Consider the following 14,565-nt stretch of genomic DNA (forward strand, 5'->3'; position numbering starts at 1 on the left):
TTTATATCATAATATACCATAAAAATGTAATCTAACTTGCAGTTAAGTAAAATATTTTTGGGATCCTTCTACTTACATTACCAAACATAGCGTTGAGTAGGTATTGAAGAAACCTTTAACGTGTTTACTCCATTTATCGCCAGCATCTTGTTTGTCTGGTTTGCATCGAGATTTTCCATCCTGCTTCATATATCAGAAATGATGTTGCCTGCTTCTCAAGTAATTGTATTTAATTTAAAATTTTGTTTTAATTTCACGTTACAATTTCGTGTAGCTCTTAGCATGTTCCCATGGGATGCTTGGAGTGATTATATGCTGATAAAAGTGGGGCAGTGATAAAAAGAAAGCTACTATTGTAATATAGGGTGTCCTCATTTCAACTTGTACATTATCCCCTTGATACACCATAAATAAAGTGCCCCTCTGATTGCCCCTTGGTTACAGTGTGTAGACGCATATACCTTCAAAGGATAATGAAGGTTACGTGCCTCTATACATAACCTGCAAGTTGACTATTAAGGTGGAATCAGACATGCAGTTTTGGATGTCGTTTTTTGTGCCAAACATAGAAGTGGATACAGAAGAGAGGAGATGTGGCAATTTTATCTTTATACTTGTTGTAGAATGTGCTTTATTTTGGGGTGCAAAGGAGCTCCAAATTTGACGTACAAAGTCAGGAAGTTGAAATTGTCATCCTAGTAATACAAAGCAAGGGTTGAGGCAGGCTGAGGTCAAGAAGGGTAGCAGACAGGAAAACAAGGTGAGGAAAGCAAGCCAAGTCGTAACCATGAATAGCAGGAAGAAACGCACATCAAAGCACGCTGGAACCAAATGGACCTTATTGCTCTGGTCCAGAATCATGTAGGAAGGACTCTTCCAAAGCCTGGAGCAAATGGGCATTGGCTTAAGGCATGGGCACTCAGTGAGCACTGGACCTTTAAACATGCATGACCCTACACAGAGCAATGTGATGCAGGAGAGTGGAAGAAAATGGTAGACACCCGGAGAAGTGTAGTAATTGTAATGGCAGCCATATTGGTTGTCATCTTATATTCCCATAGAGGACAACTAGCTGGATTAACTTGACAGATGATTGTTTAGGAGCAAATGCCTCTTTATGGTTGACCATAGATCAGGAAATGTTGTCTTTAAGTGATTTTAACAATGCTATAGGTTTTAAAAATGTTGGGGTGACAAGCACTGGACCCTACAGATTACTGTTACTTTTATCTCTAGTGCCGCATGTATGATCTCCGAGCAGATCGAGAAGTCGCCATCTATTCTAAAGAGAGCATCATTTTTGGTGCATCAAGTGTTGATTTCTCCCTTAGCGGTAAGTGCCCTTTTTTCTTACCTACTGTACACTCTTTATTATTGAACTTGAACCATTTCCTAATCATGTGTCTTTCTGGGAGAGCTAGATGACAACAAAATCAGTTTTTCAGACATCTGTTTTTAATTCTGTCTAGTGACCCTGTGATACAAGAGCAGGAGACATATCCAGCACTGGATTATATGGGGGGCACAAGGGACATAATGATGCGGCCTCCACGTCCTTGGGAACCTAGGGGTCCTCTGCTACCTATCTTCCGTAGTGGTCATTCATTGATCCTTTGTCCAGGGAAGTGGAAAGGTGGCCAGGCATCTATTTCTTTATACCATCTGAAACCTAAGACCGCATTCACAAGGCCGTTTTTATTGCATGAGTTTCGTGTGTTTCGAGACACGCAAAACTTGCATGGAAATAGAACCAATTACATGCAATAGATTTATTTACATGTGCAATTTTTATTTCGCAGCAATGCTGCAAGAAGAAAAGATTGTAGCAAGGCCTATTCTTGCCCAATATTGCCCATTATTTCCTATGGGAGGCAAAAATTACATCACACTTGCATTGCACTTGCATGTCATGTGCGAGTATGATGCAATTTTTACTATTATTGCAACGTGCAATTTTTCATGCTTGTGACACTTGTGTGGACAGCAATGCATTGCGTTTTTTTCTCCCAAAACGCATCACACTTGCAGAAAAGTCACATGTTTGCAAATGCAATATCGGTCCACGTTTCACAGACCGAAATCGCGCTCGCCTATGTAAATGCACTCTTAAAGAGTCCCTGGCTCTGATATCTCCAAAACTTGCATACTTTAGTGCATACCTCGCCACCTCTTCCATATGCACTATAATAGGCTGTCAGGTGGGGGTTTTGATCTTAGAGGTAGTTTGGGAGCCCCCACTAACCATAATCCAGCCCTCGCCATATTACTACATAACTATGGATTACCTTACACGGGACGGCTGTCAGGTACTTTTGCGCCTAACAGCTGTCCCAATGACCATTGCTCTTGTGCTTTCTTACAGGAGTGATAGTCATTTTAGTGAATAGAGGCCAAATGCGCTGGAGATCTTCCCTCCTCCATTCACTATAAACAGGCAGTCGTTCAAAGATGAATGACTGCCTGGTTACATGAAGCGAGAAGTCACTTACTAGTTGCTTTGTTTCAGTGATCTAAAACGAAGAGACTAGTAACTAATGACTAATAACTAATTAGTTATTAGCTCAGTACCTGTCGGGTCTTGCGTTTTACATAGGACAACCATTGGTCAAAATCGCTTGTTTGAGCAGTTTTTTGGCCAATGGCTGGCCTGTGTAAAGCCACCCTAAGCAAATTTGCCATTCAGTCGTCTGGGGAAGCTGACAAAATAACACTACACAAAGATTTATAATTATTGTTTTTTTTTTTATTTTAGGGGAAATTGTAGCTTGTTGTGATTTCTACTTCTCTTCTAGTAATTATCTCGGGCCTTCAGACACTGGAAGGTTTCCAAGAAGCATATAATACTGTATAATAGAACTGAACAGATATAAAACCTTGTGTGTAATGCAATTTATCCTGTGGATGATGGCAACAAGGATTCCACCGGAATGTGCAGATTGTGTCATTTACTTTGCTGGAAAAATAGAGCAGCAATTAAACTGCCTTTGTACAAGACTGCTGTGTCGGTGCATGTTTTTAGGTATTTCACATACGGCTTTTGTGCTGTGAGCTCATAGTTCAGTAAAACTATCCTTAGCCGTTCCATATAGTCAGCACTTCTACTTCACTCCCAAAAACCAGCTGTCAACAGACTGACCTGTACTGGTTGGCAGGAAAATGCCAGCGCAATGCTATGTGATGAGCGTTAGTGCTGAGCTTCAGATACTGGACTGATGCTGGCCACATACATTAGATTAATAATGATGAAACTTGCTGATTTCTGTAGGACCGGCTGACTATCAAGTTTGTATGGGGGCTTCTCCATTTTCTGCTAATAGGGGATTTTCAAAAACATAAACGAGCCCCCACCCCCTCCATTATGGTGTCTGTTTTTTCCACTTAGGACAGGAGGCCCTGTAGTTTGTGTCCCATTCCATACTCCTTCAGTCAATTCCACACCTCTTCTTTGCTAACAATGCAGTTCTTATTTGGAGGAAGGTCCTGCATACTTCCATGCTACCCAGTAGGAAAAGGCATGGTGTAATCAGAGCTAGGGGTCCATCTGAGGGCCCCATAGCAGACCCTTTTTTTCTCATGGGAGATATGTCGCCACTTCTCCCTTCTTCCTATTCAGAACACATGCACACCTACCCAAGCATGCATGCATATGGGAAGATCAGGAGAGCTAACAAGCGTTTGGCTAATAGCTATTTGACATGTATGGCCAGCATAAAAGTCTGTAAATAAGCCTCTTTCTGTAATAATGAATCACAGCTCATAAATTAATTGGTCTTAGTGACCTTCTGGATTAGGCTTGTGGATGTAATTTAAAGACAAAAGTACATTCTATTTAAAGGGGTTGTCCAGTTACCGGACAACATTCCCCCTATACCACCAGTGAGGCTAAAATAACAAAATCAGGTGTACTTACCTGTCCTCTGCCACCACGATCCAGTGCTGTAGCCTTGCCTTCCTCCTGGTGTTTGTTATTGGAGATGAAGTCACCGGATATCATGGAACCACTATAGCCAATCAGGAGCTGCAGTATCACTGCAAATCTCCTGGCATCAACACTCACATTCTGAGTGCCATTATGCCAGGAGTTCAGAACGGTGACACTGCAGACCCTGATTGGCTGTAGTAGTCATGTGATATCTGGTGACATCATCTCCAACAATAAATACCAGAAGGATGGCGGGACTACAGTACTGGAGCGTGGCAGCAGAGGATGGGTATGTAGACCTGATTATATTATTTTAGCCCAGTTAGTGGTATGGGGGAGTTTGTCCAATAACTAAACAACTCCAATAAAATGAAGTTTAATGTTGTATACAATGGTGTATATCTCATGGAGACAGATCATGCAGCTGGTATGAGGCTTTTGAAGGGGAAAGAGCCCCCACCCACTTAGTTACTGGATGGCAAGAACCTGGGTAGGCCTCCCCTCTTTAGCAGATCTACATAATTAGTATACAGGAGGGTGAGGTGTAGGGCGATCATGCTATTCAGGGTGGAAAACCTAGTGTTATTATGGGGAAACCATTTTGATCTTTGTTATTAGGGCTCCTCTTTTCTATATGCACTGCTGGTTGCATATCTCTTAAGCATCAAGCGTGCATTATACTTTATTAAAGGGGTTATCCAGAAATTCAGCTAAATTGCCACCATCTATGTAGCCTGTGGAAATCCTTACTAGGACAGCATCTCTGGACTGCAGGGGTAGAAAGCAGCGCCGTGGTGTGGATCGGAATGCTGCACTGTTGGGTCCTGTTAGGCTGAATGGTAAGCATGATAAGAACAAACAGTCTGGTGTTAGGCTCCACCCATGGCCACACCCCCTCCTCCCCCAGCTTAGAGATGCATGGTCCCTTCCTAGGTTTCCGCAGACTGCATGAACGGTGGCTATTTTGTTGAATTCTTGGACAACCCCTATAATCCTTTGTGTTCCCCCTGTTGCATGCAGCCAAACTCTCTGCTCGGGGTACCTGCTCCACTTCTTTGATGTGTATTCACTAGAGGGATCCTTGTTATAATGCACTTGTAAGTAGGCCATAGGGAAGCTCTGTGAAGGTTATACACAGACTACAATTAGAAGCAATGCTAGCTATAATAAGAATTTGTGCATGGAAAACTAATGAACTACTTAGTTGTAATTAATATCTTCCTGTAATTAAGTTTACCTGTAAAGTAGATGGAAATCATTGTACTTGCATAGTCTAGTGTTACTGACATAGCACCAGGGTCTTCTACATCTGTATGTACCTCATAGGCAGTTTTCATTAAAGGGTCACTTCAGTGATATTTTTTTCACTCATTATGTAACTATCCCTGCAGTATATATACAATGACTAGTGTTACCTTGATTAGTTATTCCTTTCTCTCTGAAACTCCTGGCTTTTTTTCCTCAGATGGTCATGTGATCTCAGTTCTGACCAGCTCTGATTTACTTGGGGTTATGCTGTTTGAAACTAGTCAATTTCACAGTCTGCGTGATGTGGTTACATGGACCTTACCACTGAATCTCCTTATAGGGGATACAGGCACTCCTGGTACAGTTACTGATGTAGATCACACGACTCATGTCACACCGTTATGATAGAGGAGATCAGAACTCATGCTCCAGACTTCATACTTGTGATCTGTAGCTTATTTAGGTGATTGTAGAAGGTAATGATAATTAAACTGCCCTCCAGCACTCAGAAATGGTATAGCCTCTAGTTAGCGCTGTGCTGATGCATCATGGGATTGATTTGTAACTGAAAGTAAAAAATCTCACCATTAAGATGGTAGTTGATAAGCATCAGATAGGAGGATGTACTGCACGGAAGTGACTGCAATACACAGAGGAGACCTCGTGTGCGAGAAAGATAATCAGGTGAGAGGGAGAGGGATCAAGAAAATGTGTTTTCGTCTCTAACTAAATCTATATAATGCATTATATTTAGAAATGCTACAATATGTAGCAAATTAATCCCAACATAGAAAAAAGACTTTAACAGTTCAATTAATCATTACTGTATCCTATTAACCCATTTGTTTGTTTCAGGTCGTCTGTTATTTGCTGGATACAACGACTACACAATTAATGTTTGGGATGTCCTAAAAGGAAGTCGGGTTTCCATCTTGTTTGGACATGAGAACAGAGTCAGCACATTGCGCGTTTCTCCAGATGGGACTGCATTCTGCTCAGGATCGTGGGATCACACTCTAAGAGTAGGTTTCTTTTTTTCTCTTATCATGTAAAATACATTAGAAATTCAATACTGACCTCTTCTTTTAGAAAAATTCTATCACTGGCTAATTGCTGGCAGGTTACAAGTAGCTCCTTCTTTTTGATTTGCCAGAGTTCTGCCTAGCAAACATAATCTGTGGTAGATCAATCCAGACAAGACAGATGTGTGGCGCTTGACATTCCGGGAATATCCTGCAGTATTATGGCTGTTGGAAAGGATGAATGACCATGCTATTACAGTGAACCTGAATGTTCATTCATTAGATTGTGCACCTTCCCAGTTTCTTTCCCGTGACATATTTACAAGTGTTAGTAGAGTAGTGGTACTTACAGGGTGATCATTGGTAAGTATCCCTATTCGGAAATGTCTAGAGAGACATCCACTGGGAGTAATTGAACCAGGCTTGGTAATAATACTATCTCTCTAGATATCTCTGAATAGGGATACTTTAATTATAACCCCCTTGTATTTATTGGAGTGCGTATAACAGTACCCAATAAGGTGGGATGTATGATAGTATATTTCACTTGAGTTCGTTTTTCACTTGAGTCCACATTTTTATTGTGTCTTGTTCTTGTCATTTCTCCATATTTTTCTTCTTTTCCCACAGATCTGGGCGTAATCCAAGTTGTGAAAATGTGGAATCTTGAAAGACTCTTCAGTCTCGCTGTACTGGAACAGATGAAGCAGGACACTACTAGGGATATATGTTGTTTTGTAGCATATTACTGTCCTCAGAGTTTACAGGTACTACTGAAAATGACCACTCCGATAAATGAAGCTCCAGTATCCCATGTAGGTCAGACAACATTGTCTTCTTCCCTCACTCACATTCTGGTGGCATTGTTTGGATCATTTATTAACATAAAGCCCGATATGCACCTGAAGACAATTATGTTCAGTTAGGCATCTACTAAGTGGTGCTGATGCTGGAGGTTCCCATCCTCCACTTGATAACCCTATTCCATTACTTTCCAAGATGTGTCCAAATACTGGGCTATGTATGATCAATTTTCCTATCTGGAACGGTTTGTGTTTCTGCTACCTTTTGGGTTATTGTTTAACAGTGAATAAACTATTGTGTCTTTGTATCTAGTTGGCTGCCCACACAGCTACTGAATAGACTGTAGTTACTCTCAGATCTTCTGTTGGCCATTAGTAGGGAGTAGTTCCCTTTCCAATTACTGAGAAAAATGACTCATACTTGAACCACAGTGGTCCAAATATAGATTTTCCGCCCTTTCTTCTCTATATAAAGACATTTGCTCATATCCAATGTATCCTTCCCAGAATGACATGGTACTGTACACTTAGCCACAAACGAAACTCTTCTTTTTCAAATAAGTCATCGAAAATGTATCATTAATGCCATAATGTTTGTAGGAAAAGACAGAGACATAGCTCTTATTATTGATCGAGAACAGTGATTTTATAATTCTAGATCTAGTCATCTGCTTCTTCATACAATTATAGTCAATCTACAGTAATCGTAAAGATGGGTGACAATAATTATCATAGAAGGCATGTAGCATTATGTAGCATATTCTTTTCTATATTGTGAACGTCTCATTCTTTATGTATAGTTGAAGGCACCTTTTATGACATATATATATATATATATATATTCCCTATAGATACCATTGTACGTTGGGGATCTTCTCACCTACATTTACTTATATTCATATATTTGCATGAAATGAGGCTATACAATACATGGTGTCCTGCTTGGCCTTGACACATGGACCCATAGCAAGGGCACTACACTTCACATATTGCACAGTTGGTTAATATCACAGCCAGTATACATAAAATCTTGGACGTAATATACCTTAATGTCAACCCTAATCACTAAAGGATTGTATGATTTCAGTACTGAATGATCATTGAGCTGAATATTACATTAAGAGAAACTTTATTCATTGGAGGTAAAACTAAATGCTGAAACCACAGAAACCCTTTCCAACTTTGCATCACATGTACTGTATATTGTGTTACATTCACTGCTATAGTGAGTATGGTGCTCTGTGAAACTGAATACAGAAAAACTCGTGTATATGATGTATGTGTAATATACAGTATGCTTCATCACTTTATTGGTTAGACTTCCAATAAGTCAACACATAATACCTTATAGATACTCAGTAGATACTCAGGCAAAAATAGAAATACTCATTATAAGGATGCGTACCTGTCAATGGTTTGAAGCTGCAACATACAGCGCCTCTTCAGCCAAATAGTATAACATTTGCATGTACTCATGAATGTTACTGTTCTTCTAGTTTACATAGTATTACGCTTGTGAGAGCAGTAGTTTGTCCTCTAATACTGATCCTTGTACGGTATTGTAACTAGATGCAGTAACAAATTGCCACTGTTAGCCATTCTGAAGGCTACGGAGGCCATAGAGTAGTGTTTTAGTCACCCACTTTAGATACCCATCTGTATACAATTATACATAGACCCTTCTCTGCTCTTCTTTTATGGCGGCCATATACCTTAGATATACCTCTGATAACTGTTCCTTCCTGAAATCCAATATGCTTGACCCTTGCTCCCTCCTACATTTGCTGTTGAGGGAGAGCTGGAAGACCTCCATACTTATTAGGTAGACGAAATTGGTGGGTTCAGTTGCTGTTCATCTAATGTGTATGGCCACCTTTACTTTCCATGTCTGTGAGCTTTGCGTATGTTACTGCCGTATACATACATCTGACTTCCGACTACTTGAATTAGCACAGAAGGGGGAGGCATTCGTTCACTGAGGGGAACACCTATATAGCAACCAATATGTATTCCCTAGGAAATGGCAATGCATTCTCCTCCTTTTAGGGTGTCCAATCATTTTTTAAAGTCAGATGTCTTGTGAGAACACTGGTTTAATAATAGGGTAAGACATGCAATTTTTATATTAAAAATATAGCATTAAAATATTGAACACACTAATATTAATAGTGAAGACACTACTAGAAATATGCTTTAAAGATCTTAAGATGTGTAAAGTAGCACTTAGCTTTACGTCTTCTTTACTCACAGCCTATCCCTGATATACAGTAGAATAGCAAGAGCCGCACTATCGGATGTCATCATGGAAACGTCTAGTTAACCTTGGATTGGTTAAACCTTGCAAGGAAAATACACATTTACTTCTTTACAGATCACTTTTGAGCTAGCGTCTCCTTATGCGCAAGGAGTGTGTACAGTGATGGTAGTAGAATGAATGACTACTGATTGTGTCATCTGAGAACTGTAAAACCTTTACTTTTTGATGGCTGTTTTATATATTATATGACATTTGTAAAGCAGCAATTTCTGACAATAGTTGACCTATAGAAACATGTGATCTGCAGTATTTCAGGATAATGGATAATTAAGGTGGAAATGTGGCGTTGCTCTAGATCAGATATTTACTGCCCATGAAATACGCGTTTGCTGCTTTAAATAGGCTCTGTATAGAAGAGGACATTGTGTTGTGTTTGATATCTCAGTAAGACAATGCAACTATCAGCACTTGCTAAATATAAAGTCCAATACATTGTTCTTCATAGGAGGCAGTGATACTTGTGGACATTGAGATACAGTGATGATATGTTCCTCTTCAAGGACACGTATGTCACTGAGATGGACTGCCGAGTGCTAAACTGATTTATGGGTAATAATTGTGCAAAGGCTTCTTTTCATGGGGCTGAATTCTTATCAATGGGGTTACCACACCTCTTACAGGGATTCTGTCTACAGTTTTGCCCATACAAAATTGCAGACAGATTATATATATATATATATAGGGCAGAGAGCCAGGATGCATTATAACTATTTTTAAAGAGGTCTATAGCCACAAAATTCAACTTTTAATCAGTGGTGCACGTCCATGATGGGTGCTCTCTGGATGGGACTTCTTCCTCCTGAGTGGATGCTACAGCTCTCAATCATTGCTGGAGCACATTTGATTGGACAGAGGGAGCACCAGAGGAAGAAGTCCCACCTGCAGAGCCCATGTGGTGGGCACAGGATGGTATACTGATGCCTCCCTGCTTCCCATCCTCCATGTCCATCTGTCAGTAGTTATGCATGGGCCAAACTGCTAACAGTATGATTATAATTATTAGCAGCACATAAAAATAAGTCTTCACTTGGTAAAAACCTTATGTAGGTTCGGAGTCTTGTAGTCTGAAAACTGATGTCATTTTATGTATTGTTTGTCAATCATTTCTTCAAAAAAAATGGCACAAAAAGTGAAGTGTTTTCTGACCTTTTTTGTTTCTTTCAAAAATGAGTGAAATGAGTGTAATGACATAGCCCAAGGTCTTGCAAGATGTAATCCATGTCCACAGCACAGATGTGAGATTATTATTCAGCCAGTCCTATGATATCCTGAAGTTAATAGTTCCTTTATACAATGTAAACAACACCAAAACTGTATTGCACTAGGAGTAGTCTGTCTACGACATTATTTATTACTTTAAAGGGAGCCTGCCAGTAGTTTTGACCCCTCAAATCTGCTTACAGCATAATATAAAGAAATCTACTTTTTAATACCCCATTGACATGATTGCAAGGGCCCAGGAGGAGGCCAATTCATATATAATGCCCAGGCACTCTTCATTGAATGCTCCCCAGCCCATCCCCTCTGTTATGAGAGATGGATTTCTACCATCAGGTCAGAGGGGAGGAGGCTGGGGAGCATTCAGTGAAGAGAGTCCGGTCACTGCATATGAATTGGCCGCCTCTTGGGCACTCGCAGTCAAGTTTATGGGGGCATTAAAGGTGAATTGTGGGTCATGCAACCTGCATGACCATCACACGATGTATGCTTACTCTGCTCTGTCAGAAGTTATGAGAAGTCAAAATTGTTGGCAGGATCCCTTTAAGCTGATGCACTGTTATATAAATAACATTGGACGAATTGTATCTTTGACTTTCCTATATTGTGTCTGGTGTTTATTGTGTGTGACACTAGATATACAGTAGATATCTATAAAATAAATATTTTACAAATTAATTCTTCAGAATGTGTCTTTAATTCATCATGACAAGCATACATTAACTTGACAAATTCTTGATTTAGTAAATTGTCCATACCCAGCAACATATCACATGTGGAATATTGAGTAATTGAGTCATTTTCCAGAAGACCTGATGGCTCCAATAAACGGGTTCTTTAAAGAAAAAACACTACGGGTAACAAAATCACTTGTTTGTTTTAGCCCTTTAATCCCCCAATATGACTAAACATTACAAGCAAACTTCAAAAATTACAATAGGACTGCCGAAGCTTCTTGAATTTGCAAAAGTTTGTGAATGCTTTTATTACAGATGTTCATGGTATATCCAAGCATGTATGTACAGTGAACATCTGTAATAAAAGCATTCACGAACTTTTGCTAATTCTAGAAGTGTGTGCAGTGCTATTTTTTGAATTTTCGTTATTACTGGAGGCTGTGATGGTGCGACCTGAGGATTCTGCACCATGCTGGTATCTATTAGGGGTAGTGCTGCCAATCTGTGCTTTATGTAAACCTTTGGCTGGGTTCCCAAACGTAGTATTCCTGGCGGAAATCTCGCAGTTTGGCTGCAGTGAAAAAATGCGAGATTTCCGCGGGGAAAGTGCTGCTTCAAAACACGTGGCACTTAGCCGTGGGTTTTGGAGCGGCTTGGCTGCACACTTTTCTGTTGCGGACGGCGCTCCCATAGAGGAGAGCGTGACTGCTATGGGAAAAAAAAAGAATGGACATGTTGCGGCCGGCGAATCTGTGCTGCAACGCCGGCTTCTGACGACTTTGCCGTCTCAGATTCGCCGTCCCCTGTGTCCACATGGCTGGCTAATCCTAGGATTAGCGGCCGCAGGCGGAGTTGCCGTGGCGAAATTTCACATGAAATTTCTGCGGCAAATCCACCCTGCGGGAACCCAGCCTTACAGGCAGGCAGAATTAATAGCCAAAAGAAGCGAAATGTTTCTGTTATGTAACTTTTGTACATCAGTATACATCTTCCACAATGCAATGCATTATCTGTAAGGCTACAAGGTCATGCGGCTTCAGAGACAGCAGAAAATCAACAGAATCTTTAGTCCTGGATATGGCTTATATATGCATGGTAAATAAGACTTAAAGGAAATATGTCAGAAAATGATCTATTATATACGGTTTATGTCAAATGGGTTTTCTGGGACAGAAATATTGATGACCTGTCCACAGGGACAGTTCATCACTATCTGATCAGTGGAGATCTACCACTTGGGACCACTGTTGATCAGCTCTGTGAAGAGGCTCCAGCGCTCTGGTGAGCTCCATGGCCTCTTTTGCAGTTCCAGAAAACCCCTTTAAACATATTTTATTTTTTTACATTTTTTTCTTAATTTTTGATGTTACGATCTATACTTTAACAATATGCTAAAATCCTGCAATTTTCACACTGACCACTAAACCTCATAATAAGCTGCAAATTCCTGTTCTGTAGAGAAAACTTTTCAGCAGTCATCTCATTATCACAGGCAGGATTGCAATCAAATGTGACACTTACATATAGATGAGAAATGATGCACCATTCACAATAGGTGATGGTCACGGCTCACCTCCTCCCACTCCCTGCACATCTCAGAGGGCATACCTAGAAGAGTCTCACATAGAAGTCAGTAGATCAGGTGCTGTCTGTTGTGTGATAGGCCAATGATGTCTCCTGTAAAGCATTTATCTAAATGCTGCTAACTGCAGCTTGGGCATGGTGGCGGCCCCCACAGTCGCATACAGAAAATAAAATAAAAAGTCTACAATCAGAAAATAAAATCAGATTAGATAAATGAAATAAGCTTTACTATCTGATTTTGATTAGTAAAAAATCTAGGTGATAGGCCGCCTGCAGACGAGCGGGTCGGATCCGGCAGCGAGAATTCTCGCCGCGGGACCCGACCCGAGAGCCTGCAGGGACGAGCGCGTACTCACCCGCGCTTGGCGGCCCCGACTCTTTTATGTGCCGACTGCGGCGCAGCCGGCGCATGCGCAGACCGGAGCCGGCGGCCGGGTGAGTGCGTGCCCCGCACAAAAATAGGACATGCCGCGGTTTGTTTGCCGCGCGAGATTTCGCGCGGCCAAACCGCGGCCGTCTGCATAGGAGTGCGTATTGTAATGCACTCCTATGCAAACTTTCAGTGGCAGAAATCCCGCGGGAAATACCGCCGCGGGATTTCCGCCCGTGTGCAGGCGGCCATACATTTGGTTATGTCCACCTCTGCAAGCTATAGTCTTATTATCTCAGTGCATACAAATTAAAAAATGAAGCACCTTTACAAACTCTGTGTAGTTTGATCCTGCCATCATATTCCCATGTCTCTGTCCTCCTCTATTGGCTAGCCTACCAAATGTAGGTTAGCATAACCCCCACCGATCGGCAAGTTATCCCCTGTCCTACGGATAAGGAAAAACTTGCAATCTTGGTACAACGCCTTTAAGTTTACCTTTATGGCAGACCTCAACGGACTCATTGTCCCCATTTTAGATTATTTGCATATCCAAGTGGAATCAGAAGTATATGACGAGTCATAAAAAAAAATGTCATCATTAAAGGATCAAATGTGGCACGTGACTTTTTACAGTTGACATTTCTAACACTGCAAAGTTAGAAAACATATGTCAAGTATATCTTGTCTGCTATCCGACCACAATAGCAGGAGGAATGGCAATCCATCATTCTAGTCATTAAGAGGACATGCCATTCATGTTTACCAGCTGTGGAAAGAACAAGATGAATTTCAAGTAGAGCAGCATTGTTACGGAGAACCCCGGGGTAATAGTAATTGTCAACAAGAAAATGATTGGGTTACGGGGTATTGTGAGGTACTGCAGAGCAATATTGGACATATTTTCTTGCTAGAGCTGAGGCTGCTGTATATGCCTATAACTACTGATTGGGTAGTCGTCACGTGATGAGATAGATGTTGAATTAAAGTTTTATAAATCCAATTATTACCAATGAAAACAGAAAGCAAATGAAAACTGAATAACATTCTTACAAAAATATGTGGATCTACCACATACCAGGGGAGTTGTGCAATATACACAGTCTGTACTAGCTGCCTGGTCTTTTATCAACATGATTTGCTACTTTACGTATGGTATGTTTGTAGATTGTAGGAACAGGCCGTTCCTATGTATAGTATAGCATGATTGTTTATGAAGCTAAGATCTTGAGACTGTTCTCAGTAAGAAACCAAGTAATCTTATAGATATAACCCTTCAATGGCTAAGAAAAATACATGATGCTATAGCGAGCTTTCAAACCTACTCAGGGCTCTTCCTCGGGCATATGGAATAGATTGGAAGAAACATGCATTTATATATACATTCATATCAAAAAGCACAGA

At 40.7% G+C, this 14,565-nt stretch overlaps 1 protein-coding gene across 1 annotated transcript in view; it reads left to right on the plus strand.

The window, feature by feature from the left end:
* The window catches only part of GNB5 (G protein subunit beta 5), a 39,444-nt gene extending 28,236 nt beyond the window's left edge, over positions 1-11,208 (plus strand). The window contains exons 10-12 of the mRNA XM_066592590.1: positions 1,237-1,333; positions 6,026-6,192; positions 6,823-11,208. Of these exons, the coding sequence (XP_066448687.1) occupies positions 1,237-1,333; positions 6,026-6,192; positions 6,823-6,834 (276 nt within the window). The 3' untranslated portion in view covers positions 6,835-11,208. The remainder of the gene's footprint in view (positions 1-1,236; positions 1,334-6,025; positions 6,193-6,822) is intronic.
* The last annotated feature ends 3,357 nt before the right edge of the window (positions 11,209-14,565 follow it).

Source organism: Eleutherodactylus coqui, chromosome 2 (genome assembly GCF_035609145.1).
Source record: "Eleutherodactylus coqui strain aEleCoq1 chromosome 2, aEleCoq1.hap1, whole genome shotgun sequence".
Taxonomy (NCBI): Eukaryota; Metazoa; Chordata; class Amphibia; order Anura; family Eleutherodactylidae; genus Eleutherodactylus; species Eleutherodactylus coqui.